This window comes from Gobio gobio, assembly GCF_949357685.1.
Source record: "Gobio gobio genome assembly, chromosome: 25".
Taxonomy (NCBI): Eukaryota; Metazoa; Chordata; class Actinopteri; order Cypriniformes; family Gobionidae; genus Gobio; species Gobio gobio.
This window is the reverse complement of record NC_137121.1, coordinates 21,178,266-21,195,198: the sequence shown is the minus strand read 5'-3', so window position 1 is coordinate 21,195,198 and position 16,933 is coordinate 21,178,266. Positions and strand designations below refer to the sequence as shown.

Sequence of the window (16,933 nt, the reverse complement as noted above, 5' to 3'; positions counted from 1 at the left end):
GATTTGCTACAACCAGCCAAACATCATGAGGGTATTAAATGTTATATGTTACTTTCAATGAAATGCTAAAAAAGAAGATTCTTTGATTTTGCACTTCACTAGAAGTGCACATGATACCTCAGATTAAATATCTGGCTCTGTAAAGACTGAAGATCATGCTACACTCCCACAATTAAGAACATTCCAGAGGAGAACTGACCTAAACGGGTGATATTGTTCTCGTCAGTCGTGTAAAAGGCGGAAATAATAAAAGGAAATCTGAGATTGCTTAGTCTAATTCTTGATGTTTAAAACAACCTGAAAAGTAATATTTTTTTGGAGACTTCAGCAGATCACCAAGTGGGAAAAACTGACACTTTACTAAACAGTTACTAAAAGCATGTCCAAACGTTCCTTTATAAAACACTGAATTTCACAAGACTTGTGGCATACACTATATTGCAAAACGTTTTGGGACACCTTGAGAATGGAATGTCATTAAAGTTCATGTGCATGTAAAGGCTTACATCTTATGCTGCCTTCACATGCTATCGGAAATTTCATAATTCCCAACTTTAGAAGACGTGATGACGAGCTTGTTGCATTCAAGTGCTTTGTTGTCGGAATGAACAGGAATCATGGTGGACACCAGGTTTATTCTTGCCTATTTATTAGGAAAATCTTATTAAAACTAACATCATATGTAGTGTTCCATCATGCACTGACAACCATATAAACATTCCTGCCGATTCTGTAATTTCTGTCAAATGCTGGCTATTTTCGCTGTGTATCAAGCATACAACACGTTTCAAATGATTTTGATTTTACTCGTAAATATGCACTGCATTAATGTCAAGACAAGACGACCTAATGTTAGCTGTTTTGGGGGGGCATATATGTGTATAATAAAACCACACCTGCCACAGCAGTAGTTCTCCCCGCCGCCATGTTTAAAGTTTAAGACATGCCCATCTCAGGAATTCGACATCACACATCACAGGGCGTTCATGTGCATTTTTTACCTAGGAAACTCGTAATTCCGATAGCATGAAGGCAGCATTAATACGTATGGAGTTAATATGGAGTTGGCCCATCCTTTGCAGTTATAACAGCTTCAACTTCCACAAGGTTTAGGAGTGTGTTTATGGGAATTTTTGAGGCACTGATGTTGGACAAGAATACCTGGTTCGCCGTCTCCGCTCTAATTCATCCACAAGGTGTTCTATCGGGTTGAGGTTAGGACTCTGTGCAGGCCAGTCAAGTTCCTCCACACCAAACTCGCTCATCCATGTCTTTATGGACCTTGCTTTGTGCACTGGTGCTCAGTCATGTTGGAACAGGAAGAGGCCATCCTCAAACTGTCCCCACAAAGTTGGGAGCATGAAATTATCCAAAATGTCTTGGTATGCTGAAGCATTAAGAGTTCCTTTCACTGGAACTAAGGGGCCAAGCCCAACCCCTGAAAAACAACCCCACACCATAACCCCCCACCCACCAAACTTTACACTTGGAACAATGCAGTCAGGCAAGTACAGTTCTCCTGGCAACTGGCAGGAGACTTGGTGATGTAAGGCTTTGACGCAGCTGCTCGGCCATGGAAACCCATTCCATGAAGCTCTCTATACACTGTTCTTGAGCTAATCTGCAGGCCACACAAAGTTTTGAGGTCTGTAGCTATTGACTCTGCAGAAAGTTGGTGACTTCTGCGCACTGTGCGCCTCCGCATGCGCTGACCCCACTCTGTGATTTTACGTGGCTGAGTTGCTGTTGTTCCCAATTGCTTCCACTTTGTTATAATACCACTAACAGTGATCTGCTTAGTAGTGAGGAAATTTCACAAATGGAAGTACTGCACAGGTGGGAACCTATCACAGTACCACGCTTTAATTTTATAAATTAAATATATTTTGAAGAATGTTGGTCATCAATGAAATGAATGAAACTTATACAGGTTCAGAACGACATGAGGTGAGTAAATCAAAGTCCCTTTAAAGGAAAGTCTGTTCACTTGGCAGCCATATTTGCAGCTATTTCGGGGATCCAAGACCAAGTCCTATCTATTTGAATGGAGGAATCATGAAATCTCAAAAACTGCTTGCCGAACTCACAATTAAATAACATATTTCAAGTCAGCAACAAAATCTGACATCAACTGTCCCATAATGTTGTTTCTTATGCTCAAATAGCGTTAAAAAAAGCGTATTTTTCAGGCCAGACCAGCCAATGCGCATGTGCAGTCTCAATGGTTTCTGCAATGATTTTACCAATCAGCGATTGGCTCTTTAACTTTAGAAGGCGGTACTATTCCGCCATATTGTGCATTGCAGTGAAGTAAGGAGTTAATTTATTGTCTTTGGTAAATGACAGAATTTTCATTTTTGGGCGACCTAACCCTTTATAACTCTCATTCTTACTCCAATTAAAATCAGACCCAAGCTCAAGGCGTTTAATTTTGAGAAGATTTCCATTATATTTTGTCAATCAAAGTTTTGAACAAAAAACTTTGTTTTGTGGATCAAAGTAAACTTAACAATTTTTAAACCCTTCTAACTTCAACCAAACCCAACCTGTATACGCAACATTACAACATTATTGATATATTCATTGACTTTTTTATTGATGTATGGAGTACCAGTGTTCTAAAGTTCATTGCCAATGACTTTGTTTAAACATTTCAGTTTAAACATTAGTTACAACTCCAGTAACCTCACCCAAGCAAACATAGTGAATTGCAATACAAATACAATACAAACCTCACTATCAATTCATCTTATACTAGGCCTAAAGAAAGCAAACGTTTTGGTCTTCTTGTTATTTGTAGAGGAGAAACCACAAGAGTACAAAAAGAGAAACAGCTACCCCATGTGGCAAGGAAGATTTGTGATTCAATTCATATAATCTTCCATTTTGACAAGGCGCTTACTACTTCCCTAGTTTTTAGTCACAGTTTAAACTTGTAACGTCTCACATTTTCTTTCATAGCTCACAGATTACTACAAATATAACTGGCATCTTGTGATTTAAAAAAACATGCCAACATTAATAGTACAGTTAATATATTTAAAGTCATCAAGAGTGTTAAAAGTCTCAGTGATCGCAGGCAATTCTCAAATATGTGCTTGCATCAAAAATCACAGCTGTATAAATTGGAGTATCACTGAATTCTCATTAATATTGTATTAATTTGAGTAGCTGATAATGTGTTTAAAGCAAACATATGACTTGCAGTAACTGAATTTGATTAAATTTTTAAGTCAGTCACTGTTGAAAGTGTTCATTAAATATTTTAAAAGGCCGATCATTTCATAACATGTTGCAACAGCCCCCGACCCACAGCTATGATGAAATCTGGTGTGGTAAACTATCAGTGAAAGTCATTCATGTTAACGTTTAACCAGCAATCTAGGAGGTAAAATAGTTAAGTGTACATTCAACAGCATCATAACTTTAGACAACAGAAAATAAGTCAGTTTTACACTTCAAAATTAAAACCATCACACTTTTAAATCAGGCAGAGAGAGTTAGTATTTATATTCTGGCGTCCCTGATGTTCTCTTAAAGGCACAGTATGTAAGTTTCTCCACTAGAGGTCGCTTATTCGCTAATTCACACCATGTTCACCGAGTTCTTTGATGTCATACACGGATCGATCCGCACAGCACCGCTTCAAGTCGAACACAACTTAAATATGCAGTGGTCAGGTGGTACAAGTCGTAGCTCTCAGAAAATTACGAGTTTACACGTTGTAAATACAAGTTCGACAAGCACGTGAAGGCATTTTACTAGTGCTGTCAAATCGATTAATCTTGATTAATCATACAAAATAAAAGTTTGTTTGCATAATGTGTTTATAAAATATATGTGTATATAAACACACATACAGTATATACATGCAAATATTTCTTAAATATATACATGAATGTGTATTTATATATACATAATTATACACAGTACACACATTTTGGACGTGATTAATCGCGATTAATCGATATGACAGCACTACTTTTTACAGTTCAGAATTGTAATGGTAATTACGGCATGGCAAGAACAGACCTAAAACAATAAAGGCGTAGATTGACGACGCCGTGAATGAGTGTGGAATCATGGGAATTATCGACTTGGAACGCAATCTGACGGGACTCAGGCAGAAATCGTGTTCATGGAGATTGATATTAGAGTATCATATTAATAAAAGCTTGATGACTGGTGTTGCTAAATGGCATGCAATTAATTTTTAATTTGTACGGTGCAGAAAATACGGTATTACTGTTCCTACAAATAAAGCTATTTCTGATTATGCTATGTTAGCCACTTAAAATAGTGTTGTCTGATCTACTTTTTGAGTGCAAACATGTTACTCGCGGCAAATCAAGAAAACAAGCAATTCAAACAATAAGAACCATGTAGAGCTATATAACAATGATAAATGTATCCAAGCAGTTGCTCTCCTGTCTAATAAAAAAAACAAAATATTAAATCAAGGGTAACGCGGATATGACATCATCAACAGGTGACGCAATGATACATGGGCCATTGCGCTGGTTAAAATGGCTAATTTCTCAGGATTTGTTGGAAATATTTGGGATAATGTACACAAGTCAACACAATATATAACTATGTTCTAATGGTTTTTGAATATTTCAAATCCAAGAATCTTACATATTGTGCCTTTAATGAAAATGTTTAAGTTCTCGAACGCATCAACCAGATCACTCACAGATACCCCAACAAGGCTCCTCGTAAAATTCTTTATTCATAAACTTGATGCAAGTTTACAAATATACTGTACATGGTCAAAATTCTCTTGTAATGGAAAAAAACCCTAACAAAAAAAAACAAAAAGCATGCCAACAGTGCGAGCTTCAAGAACCATTCCATGAAATGGCACCAGAGACGAGTTTTGTTATTAGTTACTGTGAGGTTCACGTTCGGTGAGAAAACAAAAACAAACAAGTCATTACTGTTCGGACAAGGAAACAAGAAAGACTAATCAGTCACAGAAATCTTGGTCAACGCGGCCAAGCCCAGGTCAATGCAGATGTACTTCTGAGATGAATAACCCCCTAAAAGGAACATCAGTCGGAAAGGTCTGCCTTTTCAAATCTCGCCGATGACAACCCCCTAAGACCGAGCTCATCTCTGAAAACAAGACAGCAGCAATTACTCGCAAAGCAGACACTTGAGTTGCTCAAGGCATTCCTGCTGCAATGGCTCTCTTGAATTACATTTACATGAGATTGGAGTAAAAGATTACATTTGCATCCATGTTAAAGATAATACGCATCCAAGAGCTTGCCTGTTATGGAAGTTCAAACTCAGGACTGATCCAAGAGGCACAATCACAACATTCTGTGCAAATACTAAACCCAAATGTCCCAAAATATTTACAACTGGGAAAGTTGAAGTCAGAGGGGAGAGAAACAACAAAAACATAAGTTACATTTGACTGAGCACTCAAATTCAGTAAACAATGGAAATCTGATGCATTTTTATGGCCAGTCGTCGTCTAATCACAACTGGCCTTTAACACTTCTTGCGGTGGAACCAAGCCCCATCGTAAAATACTTAATCGAGGCCACAGGAAGCGGTTTAAATAATCCTTCGCTTTCGGGAACTAAAGTGGATAGGTAGAGCAAACGGACCGAAAAAGCGTTTTCTAACAGAATGGATTTTCCTGAGTTTTAAATGGAAACCGCGAGACGCCTGCACATACGCGAGCCAGTTTTATAACACTCCAAAACAAAAGACAAAAAAATAAAACATAGGGAGGTATGGTGCAATTTGAAAAGTCCTCTTTCGCCGTTGATGTTGAAACATTGACCTTTCTTAAGACTTTATACTGGATGTTCAAATCCAAAAAGGTAAAAAAAACAACAACAATGCTTGAGTTTTGTATGAATCGTCCATGGGGCATGGGAAGAAACAGTGCTCTTGTAGTGTTGTGCTATGAGAAAAGTATTATTTGCCCTCTTGAAGATTTGAATCCATCAAATGCTCACAAAATAAAACTGACAGTATCGACAAACTTTAAGTACTGCTAATCATGAGAGGTCCATTAGTAATGTAAACCTCAAATGTCTCAATCTGTAACAGCTGTTTTTAATGGAGCAGAAATTATGAACATCTTTCAAAACAGTAGATAACAATTAAGGGTGGGAACAGAAAACGGGGAGGAAAAAAAAAAAAAGTTATGTTCATATCACTTATATAAATACAATTTAAGATATTACCCCCGTTATTTTGAGAAACATCAACCTTTTCCCCCCATTTTCGAGTCCAAAAGTCCTCATGTGAAAACAACTCTGATAATTCCCCCACTTCACATAAACACCACATTTAAGACGCCTCAAATCCATTTACAAGTATACAAGTGGAGCTCTGTTCAACTATGGAGCGACGGCAAGTTCCGCTTCGCCTTTTCAAAGCCAAAGCTCGCATTTGTCCATTATTGGTCAGATCAGCCACATGCTAAAAGCAAGCGCAAGGAAACCGAGTGGAACTCATCCTTAGTGGAAAAACGAGATCTGGAGCTAGAGTCGTATAAACGCCCCTTCTTCTCGTCCTCATCAGTAATATTAGGGATGCTTAAGAAGCTTGCGCATATAATTGTGGCAAATAATGATTCTTCGACAACATCAGCATTAAATGTACCAGTACATGTTAACTCAGAATGCACGAGGGGTGGGGGGGAAAGTCTCTATAGATACAAGAGCAGTGGCACATTGTCTTCACATTGTCTCTAGTTGCATCCATTTCCTGTTTTAAGTTCAGTAAACCATCATTTAAAGTCCATGGCCATAAGAACGTCCTTTAAAAGCAGATAGAGAGGATCAGATCCAGCATCTTCATTGAGCATCTCCATCTATGTAATAATCCTGAACAGAGCCATGCTCCAGTAAAAGTGAGGAGGAAGCAACAAAAAGAAGAGAAAGAAAAGAAAAAACACATCTTTCTCTGATCAGAAACGCCATGTTAGATGCCTTATTAGTACCAAGGCTCTTAAAGTCCCGTCAGTATAGAAAGAATAAATGAGAGAGAGAAAGAAAGAGCATGAGAAACAGAGACAGCACGGGATATGGTCAAAGAGTCCAGCCTTGCAGGAGATAAAGGACGATGCAAATTTCCGAGCATTCCAGACAGTGAGAGGGTGAACGTTTCCCCTGATGGTTTCCACTTACACGAGGTCTCAAGCTGAAGAGGTGAAAACATTAGTAAAATAAAGCAAAGGTTTGACCAGATATCCCATGTTTGCAGTATGTACGCGGATCGATGCTTCTACTAGCCATCTTCTTTAGGAGGTGTGTACCAGCCTGGAGGAAAAAAAACAGAAAGAAAACATCTGAGAACAGTTCAAAGCGCATCAATTCTGTACCTCATTTTCGGAGTTTCTCCACCTACCATTCTTTTCATGAATCTGAACCAATGATTTGTATGACTGTTGTGCTCTGGCAAGATTGTATTGATTCTGCACAGAACAAAAGGGGAAAAGGGTCAACATTTCGGAAAGCAGATATTTTTCGTCTCCGATCATGAGGAGGCCAGACGAACCTTATTTGCTCCAAACTGCACTCTGGCTTTCCCTTTGACTAAGGTGGCATTGATTTGCATGATGACTGACTCTATTGAGTAGGCACTGCTCCAGCCCTGTGATCAACAGCACAGATTAGATTGATTTGATTTCAGATTTATGTCATCATTTCAATGTGCAAACCTAAAGGGAATTCAAACCTGTTTTGTAAGTAGCTCCATACACAAGGCTCCTCCTCCAAGAACATAGCTAGATGAGAAAAAAAACACTTTTTTAGCAGGGGAAAGCAAATTACCAATTATTTCTAGTCAAATCGTGATTCTGAAAATTAATATTATTTGTGTGTATATATATATATATATATATATATATATATATATATTTTTTTTTTTTTTTTTTTTTTTTAAATAAATTAAATATTTAATAATAATAATAAAACAGGCTATTTAAATTAGCAGTAGTCAGTCTTCATGAAAGACGACATTAATTTATAATTAAAAACCTTTATGACTGTGCCTCACGTGTTCTCTATTTAAATCTATACAAACATAAGTGCAAATCTTTAAATGTAAATATTAATACTAGCATAGACAGGTTCTCCTGCTCACCCTCCAGACAGGACAGGAGACACAACCCGTACAAAGGGAGGATCAAAAGGAAAGTTATCCTACCATCAGAAAGAAAGAAAACCAAACTTCAGTTGCATAATCATGCCTTTCAATCAAATTATCTTCGATCTCCATTTTATTGTACAACAAAGAAACAAAACAGCACTTACTTTATAAGAGAAATTGAGCAGAATGTAGTCCATGCCTTCTTTTTCCTTCAAAACCTGCAAGTCGCTGTGTAACGGACTGTCTGGGTCAACCCTTAAAACACAGGCGAATGATTTTTAAAGATCTGAACACTTAAACCCATCATCAGCCTACATGTCATTGCATATATTGTGCAACCATATCATCAGCTTACATGGTTATTCCATATGTTGTGCAACAATATTTTATATGTTGTGCAACCATATCATCAGCCTACATGTTATTTCATATGTTGTGCAACCATATCATCAGCTTACATGTTATTTCATATGTTGTGCAATCATATCATCAGCCTGCATGTTATTTCATGTGTTGTACAAACATACTTACGTCCTTAACTTGACATGCCACTCATACAGGCTATCATTGACTAACTCCACTGAATAGATACCTGGAACATACAGAATGGAAGAGTAAACAAAAAGATCTGTAACAGTTCTTTCACTAGAACAAGATAAAACCAATTTTCCAAAATCATTTGCAAAACCATTTTACGGAATCACAGCTGCACACCTGAGTGGCAGTACCGAAAGTGAAGCTACTTAAAATGTGGCTAAATTCCAAGATAAGATCACATATTTTGTGGAGAAGGCAATCGCAGGAATGCGTTGTGATGGCGGCCAAGGCAACAACAACAACAACAACAACAACAAAACTGGGCAAGGGCACCACTCCAAATGAGCCATTTATGAGCTTCCATTACAGGTGAGATGTTCCCTTTAGAAGGCAACAGCCCATGTAGGCTGTATGCAGGTTTAGAACAGGCAAGAGGAAATGTCATATGTCATTAATGTAATGCAAAACCAAAATTACCTGTCTTATAACTCTGTGATCTATAGATCTCCCTGAGTTCCTTCATGAGGCGGTCAGAGGCCTGAACTGAACCGGACACCGCACCCTAAGAGACCAACAAAGTAGCATTTAGGGAACATACACAAGGCGCAAACTTTAAAATTATTCTTTAGTGGATATGAGAATTTGCAAATGGAAAAAAATGATTACTTGTAAATAGGGATGCACTGATGTATCGGCCGATTTTTTTAATCAATTTACAACCACAGGCATATCGGCTATAGCATGAAAAAGGCCGATATAACAAACCGATGGTTTATTAATGAACTGCGTGAAGGCACTGAGCTGTATGTCTGCTGCATTATTATATGTAATATTCCTGCTGCGCTGCTGTCTGTGTTTTAATGTTTATCAAACAACAAATGACCAACAAACAAAAAAATAAATCGCTCACTACTCTTGACTAAACTTTCATAAGGATTCATTTCTGCGATGCGGACAACGCAGACAGAATCCAGTCATAAAAACAGAATTTACTGCATAGTGCGGAATTGCACGGAATTGGTTTTGATGAATAAATAAAACGTTGGTCAGTCACTTAAATCAAATCGCGATATATACTAGTGTCTGTGAATATTAAGCCACAAAAAGACTGTTTAAATATGAATCCTGCACGTTTCTCTGTCTCTGAGAATGAATGGAGATGCGCGGTTTCATTTAGCCTAAAGTTACCTCTTTCTCTCTCTCACACACACACACACACACACACACTGAAACTCACTGTGTTTTTCAGCCTCTGCCACCTCAATATGAGAACATGAATGCATCTCCAGTCACTTCAGGAGCATTTTACCGTTTCATTCGACAAAATCTATCATCATCTCATTAACACACACACACACACAGGAACTCGAAGCACACAGCAACCCGTCAAAATAAAAGTTCAGTTTAACAAAGTAATTGTGACAGGATTAATGTTGTACAGAAGAGCTACGTCTCAATGTAATAATAATATATGCAATTAATTTATACAGTGAAGAATATGCAGTGTTATTTAACATTAAACCTACTTAAAAAGCACTCATATTTTCTGTTGAATATATGTTGGCCTGCTGAATGTTAAAAGGATCCAGTCTATGTTCATTAGAAATGATTTGATAATGCAGCAATAAACTAGCTAGTACAAGTTAATGTAATGTTTTTTTTTTTTTTACTTTAAAAACACTATTTTAAATGACAAAATTTCAAATAAGAGGGCAAGTGACAAATATCGGTATCGGCCCCAAAAAATAATATTGGTGCATCCCTACTTGTAAATAAACCAATCATGTGGTTTATAGCTTTATATTACAGATCATAAGAAAAGGATAGAGTAGTCAGTGCTATTCTGCAATCAATCAAAAAAGTTTTTTTTTTTTTTTTTTTAAGTGCTCCACCCAACCCCAAAGTAAAATAAAAAGGTACCTTACCGAATGGACACTTACGTTCAAGTGGTCCTGCCTCTGGTTCTTGCGGATTTTCTCCAGAATGGCCAGATTCTCCTTCTCGATGCCATCGTCCTCCGACTTTTTGCCATCGACCGGTTCCTCTTTCATGTCATAGTGGTCTAGATCTTCAATATCCTGCTGCCACAGCAACAAACAAAAGAACAAGTTAGTTATAAACTAGTCTCATAATCATGAAGAAGCCATCGCATCCCCCAAAGCTTAATACCTCTGCCATTTCCTCTTCCTCCTCTTCTTCTGATGTCACTTCATCTGTTGTTCCATGCTGGGAAAAACAAGAAACAAAGTTTGCATCATCTAACACACACACCTTACAAAGAGGGGAAAAGAAAGGAGTGTAAAAAGAAAAGGCTTTATAGGTCTGTATATTTGGGCTACCTTCTTGTCCTGACTGATGGGTCCAGCAGGAAGAGGCTGATCCAGCATCTCCACATCAGGATGCTGGGGCAGGTTATAGAGTCGGCATAAATCACAGATCAGCCTTTTCAGCTGCTGTAGGAGCTGCATAAGAAGAAAAAGTGGTACCAAATGGTGAGCAACTTTATTAGAGAAAAACTTTTTTACCTACTAACTAATATACAACAGCTAATCTACTATCAAGCATTGGGTCACATAGAAAAGAATGCAAGTGTGTTCAGATAAAAAATCTTATCCTGACCAATACGTGAATTTATGTTCCTTATGGATTAGGGCTGCACGATTATAGCACAATCATATTTGAGTAAATGTAAAATAAAAAAGCAGGACTCGACAATAAGGACAGCCTGATGGCCCGGCGCCAGCGTGAACAACGCTTGGGAGAGTTAATGGAACTGCATTGCTACAAAAGTTTATCATTTAATCATTTGCACGTGTTTTTAAGGCCCAATACCATTTCTACCTCTTAGCCCTTCCCATTCCCCTACCCCTTCGTTTTGCGCGTTCACGTGAAGGGGTGTCTCGATTCTCTTTTGGCTGGAGTTTTAGGGGTAAGGGGAAGGGCCAGATAGCCCTTCAAATGTAGATTTTTCAGGACCACACTTCGAACGAAGGGGTATGATGAGTTTCAATCCACCGACTACCGGGATCCACTCGGGTTTACAATCAATGGAGTCTAATTCTATTAGAGTAAAAAAAACATGGACAGACAGACAACTTCAAATTAAACCCCGCGGCTCGTGACGACACATTGATGTCTTAAGACACGAAACGATCGGTTTCTGAGAGAAACCAAACGGTGTTTATGCAATTATTTCACCTCATGTCAGACGAATGTCTTCAGCTCTCCAGACTGCCATCACTTCCTGTGAGTGAGGTCAAAATTCCGGCCGGGTCATAGATATGTGTACGTAGATTCCTAATTCGAGCAATCCACGCAGGCACTAATGAGGAATCTAAGTATATAACTATGACCCGGCTGCTATTTGACCTCACTCACAGGAAGTGATGGCAGTCTGGAGAGCTTAAGACATTCGTCTGACATGAGGTGAAATAATTGCATAAACACCGTTTGGTTTCTCTCAGAAACTGATCGTTTCGTGTCTTAAGACATCAATGTGTCGTCACAAGCCGCGGGGTTTAATTTGAAGTTGTCTGTCCATGTTTTTTTTACTCTAATAGAATTAGCCCCATTGACAAGCATCATATGAGTGACACACAGCAACGGTTGGAGTTAAAAATCTTAATTTGTGTTCTACTGAAGAAACGAAGACACCTACATCTTGGATGCCTTAGGAGTAAGCAGAAAAACATAACATTTTCGTTTTTGGGTGAACTATCCCTTTAAATTAATTTAATTTTACCCTGCAGTACATGAACAGTGTTGATCCTGGATGTTGTCATCTGTGATCGTGACAACCGTAATGAGGCTTCTCTCGTTTGCATTCTAATCTGTAAACCCTCGCTTCCAAATTAATCTCCCACCATATTTGTTTTAAAATCTTTTATATATTTAAGTCCCACTTGAATGTTCCTCGACGAGAGGTGGTCCTTGTGTGTCACAGACTTTGTGATTTATGATTTTAACGATGTGTTTAAGGTCTGCATTATCTGTCTTACTAAGGAGGACTCTTATTTTGATGGGTATTATAGTCTATGGAGCGATATGGGTAGTGAAAGGGAGAGCTCGCACTCGCAGTTTATTGGAGTTGTTTTCAGATATAAAGTTTACAGTTTATTAGCAACCCACGAAAAGGCATACGGTCTGTATATGTTTGTTTACTGTTAGTTTTATGTGTTTTTGTGTAATTTGCCGTGTATGTTAATGATAATGCAACGCAAGAGAGAGAGTTTGGATATGAGACGTTAATGTTTTTAACCTCATAAGGTTTTTGAGTAAGTTCCTGATAAGGTTTGTACAGTAAATATTTTCTACTATTAAAGGTGGAATTTTTTTTCTAATGAAAAAGTGTATTTCTTTGTGATTTTAAAATACTTGAAGGAAACGGTTCACTTTCAGCAGTTATTGTCTATGGGGCAGATTTCTGCTTGTTGTACATCATATACAGATAAATTAGCACTATAGGCCTACATTACATTTATTTGAATGCATTAATGAGAGAGTGATTGTGTGTGTGAATTACTCATACCGTCTCTATTCATTATGAAGCTGTGGTTTGTAGTTACTTCAAAGGTATTAAAATCTATGCCTATAACGGTTGAGTTTCTAAGCTACTTTAGTGACTTTACTTCAGTCACAGGACAGCGTTGACACTGCGCATCTGCGCAGCTCTTTGCGCGCGATCTTCACGTGATGTGCGAGCTTCTGTCTGAGTGCTCGTTTGTCCCAATATATCAGGCATTAGTTCAACATAATACACATCTGATGGTCGAAACCTGGCAGGGCTTAAACCACATACAAATGACAAGCTTTGTGAGGACGCAGGTGAGAGGTCTGCCGTCAGGGCGCGCACGTTGTCAGAGACACGACACAGCTCGGCTCTCTGTGTCACAGAAAAAAGCTGAGCCCTGAACGGATACATTGTCCGTATTGTTGTTTTTTAATAGTGCACAATCGCTTTAAATGTTGAAACTGGCAAGCCTTTAAACGCATGAACTTGACTAACTTTATGAGCACGAAAGTGAAAGCGATCTGGATTCGCGGCTTGCGCGCGCCGTCTGTGTGTGTGTGTCAGCGCGTAGGCTATAAGAATAGCAATTAACTGACCTGTATATAAACTGTGTAAAACATCCAGTTACTATAGTGATTCTGAGCATCTATAAACACAGATAACCGCTCCTGCATCTCTCTGTGTGCCTGAAAACTGCACTTGATGTGACTGACGGGGCAGAGTCACGTGAAAACCGGAATAACCGACATGGGAAAAATATGTCGGTTAGAGGTTCTGAACGTCGGTTTCGGTTATTTTTGGATTAATCGTACAGCCCTATGTTTGCTCGATTATATTTATTTGTTCAATTAATCATTATTTGATTTTTTTTGTTGTTTTTAATTTTATTACTGACAGTTTACTTGTCTATAACAATATTTAAAATGTATATTAGTTAGGCTAATAGTTTTTGGTGTCATTTATTAAGATTCCATGGGTCAAAAACAAATTTAATTTGTAATAAATTACTTTGTGGAGGGGCCAATGAATATTTTGACAGTGCAAGTATAAATTTTAACCACTGGCCCAAGCGATGAGCTCTGCTAAAAAATATATCTTAAAGATACTGTGCAAAGTTCTTAGAAATGTACTCTATTCTTGTTGGTTTCATTTGAATGACAAACTTCTATATTATCTAAATATATAAAAATATAATTTCCCTTACACCCGTTTACACATTTTAATTAGTAATATTTTCAAAAATGTTTTTAAATACCCATGTTTTATATTTCTATGATATCAATTGCATTACCTTATTAAAAAATGTTCATCACAGAGAGGTGTCACTGTGTGTTTGAATTGCATGTTTAATGCATTTTTGGAATAAATTATTAGATCTGGACAAAGATGTGAAAAGAATAGTTAATTATTTCCCATGCAATCACAATTATCAATTTTGACTTATTTTTTATGTTTTTTTTAAAGAAGTCCCATATGCTCACCAAGGCTGTATTCATTTGATTAACAGTAACAATGTGAAATATTAAATATTTAAAATAACCGTTCTCGATTTAAAGATAGAAAATGTTTATTCCAGTGATAAAAGCTGAATTTTCAGCAACATAACTCCAGTCTTCAGTGTCACACGGTCCTTCAGAATGCATTCTAATATGCTGATTTGATGCTCAAAAAATATTTATTACCATCAATGTTAAAACTAATATATTTTTGTGGAAACGTGATACATTTGTCTTTCAGGATTCAGATGAATAGAACTGAATTTGAAATAGAAATTTTGCAACAATGTTTAAGTCTTTACTAATCAATTTAAATGCATTTTTGCTAAATAAAAGTTTTTGTTTTTGTTTTTTTAAACCTACAGACCCCAAACTTTTGAACAGTAATGTACATTAAAACAATTATTTTCCTTTGTTGCATTTTGATGATCCCATCGCATTGAAATCTCAGATAATGGAAACACCTCCTTACCAAAGTATTGCCTCTTCTGACATCCTCTAGCCGTTCAAGGACTTCGGTCAGACTTGGGTCATCTGAATCAACGAACCATATTGGTGGCGTTGAAGGGTAAGACTCCTACAAAAATATCAAGAGTTACAACATCAGCATCTTCCTAATTCCATCAAAACCCTTTGTCCTTTCACAAGGTTACTGAAGTCGGATCCATTCAGCCACTTGCATGACAAGCAGCCACATCAACAGCTGCCAAACCAATGAATCAAACTCTGCAGGTTCTCTCTCTTAATGAGCAACCAAAAGGGACCACAGCAGATCTGTGCATTGACGGGTGAGTCAGAGCTGATGTTGAAGTTCCTGTGGTCCATGTAAAATCATGTGAACATTATGTTCCCAACCACTACTTAGAAATCTCCTCCCATCATTAGAGGGCCAAAATGATGGCGGCGTGATTTGCTTCTGCTCGTCAAGACCACACACTGACCTTACAGCACCTCTCACATCAAAATATAAACTCAGCAAACTAACTGAACTCAATAACACCAAAACGGCAGACAGTTGGCACTGCAGTGCCGTCGCTTTGCAGCGCGTTTTCACAGAGAGTGTACGTTATGACAACACCTCTTGAAAATCTCGTAGACTTAATATAGACTCAAAATACATGCAGATCGTTTCCTCTATAAAGCTGTGAAAATGGCAGGAATCGCTCAAATGATTAAGTTTGGAAATGCGCTAATATTGCTAGCACACGACGGTAGCAATCATGATAGCAACGAGAAATTACCATACATATTACATTACAACACATTACGATAGATTTAATTGGATATAGAGTTGGGTCATTTTAAATCTACGCATTTATTAACAGGCCTCGTTAAACGAAGAACTTCGACAAACCAGTTAATTACTGCTGAATTAGATACCCAACATTATAACTAGCTGTTTATACAAATAAAGTGGTTTCATTACGCCATATACATTACAAAATAGCACCTCAAAGTCGACCTAGAAAGACAACAACAACAAAACAAAAAAAAACATTTTGTCCGAAACATCGTTTAGCTAGCTAATGTATCATTTTTTGCTAAATTAGCACACAAGCTAATTACCTGGCAACTAACTTAACTGTTAAATCCCCACCGACGCTGAATAAAACTACTATACGTACTATACTAAACTATTATATATCCAGTATTTGATATAATCAAACAAGTCTGACTATTAGCTGGCGTGTTTGTTTAGCTAGCACAGTTAAAGCGAGAGCCAACGCAGTTAACTTTGTTAGCTAATCAACTAGCAGGCTAAATGTAGCTCGTGCTAGGAGTGTGTACTTGTTTATCTGTTATTTTGACATCCGTTTGAGGATATAGAATTGATTCTGATCGGTCTACGTGATTTTATTCGCGTTATGGTGGCTTTAATCGAGTCAAAAGGGGGTTGTGGTGGTGTTATTTCACTCGGCCTTGTCTTGTTCGCATGTAAGCTACACAAGGCTGATGAATCTTACCGTGATGTTGCAGTGAATAATCAGCAGCTTTTCTCCTGTCACATTAAACTGGCAGCTCAGTTCATCAGGCTTCCAGTCGATTATTCTGAATCGCTCATGGTTTGGGTCAAAGATTGACTCCAGGAACTTTAATTCGGCCTTCAGCCCCGACACCGACATCTTCCACTCATCTCATCAGCAGCCAGGCCGCGGGGGGAAGGGACGTACGGATACTGCGAGCGCGCAGCTGATCCTAGGGAGCGAGAGTGTGTGTGCGCGCAGCGGAGGCTGGAGGAGAGAAACAACAAAGAGGGGGTGGGGAGAGG

At 38.0% G+C, this 16,933-nt stretch overlaps 1 protein-coding gene across 4 annotated transcripts; it reads right to left on the bottom strand.

Annotated features, from left to right (window-relative positions):
* Positions 1–6,058: 6,058 nt before the first annotated feature.
* ube2q2 (ubiquitin-conjugating enzyme E2Q family member 2) lies at positions 6,059–16,883 on the bottom strand. Of its 4 annotated transcripts, none has more exons than XM_079810322.1 (13): positions 16,629–16,883; positions 15,137–15,241; positions 10,998–11,120; positions 10,828–10,884; positions 10,584–10,739; positions 9,136–9,220; positions 8,653–8,713; positions 8,286–8,376; positions 8,116–8,174; positions 7,708–7,756; positions 7,528–7,623; positions 7,378–7,444; positions 6,059–7,289 (listed from the first exon to the last, which is right to left on the bottom strand). In XM_079810322.1, the coding sequence occupies exons 1-13, from the start codon at positions 16,785–16,787 to the stop codon at positions 7,258–7,260; spliced, it is 1,140 nt and encodes a 379-aa protein (XP_079666448.1). In that variant the 5' UTR covers positions 16,788–16,883; the 3' UTR covers positions 6,059–7,257. The 4 variants fall into 4 exon arrangements, with proteins under 4 accessions (XP_079666448.1, XP_079666450.1, XP_079666449.1 ...); XM_079810324.1 differs by having other exon boundaries at positions 10,599–10,739; XM_079810323.1 differs by having other exon boundaries at positions 10,584–10,736.
* Between the last annotated feature and the right edge of the window lie 50 nt (positions 16,884–16,933).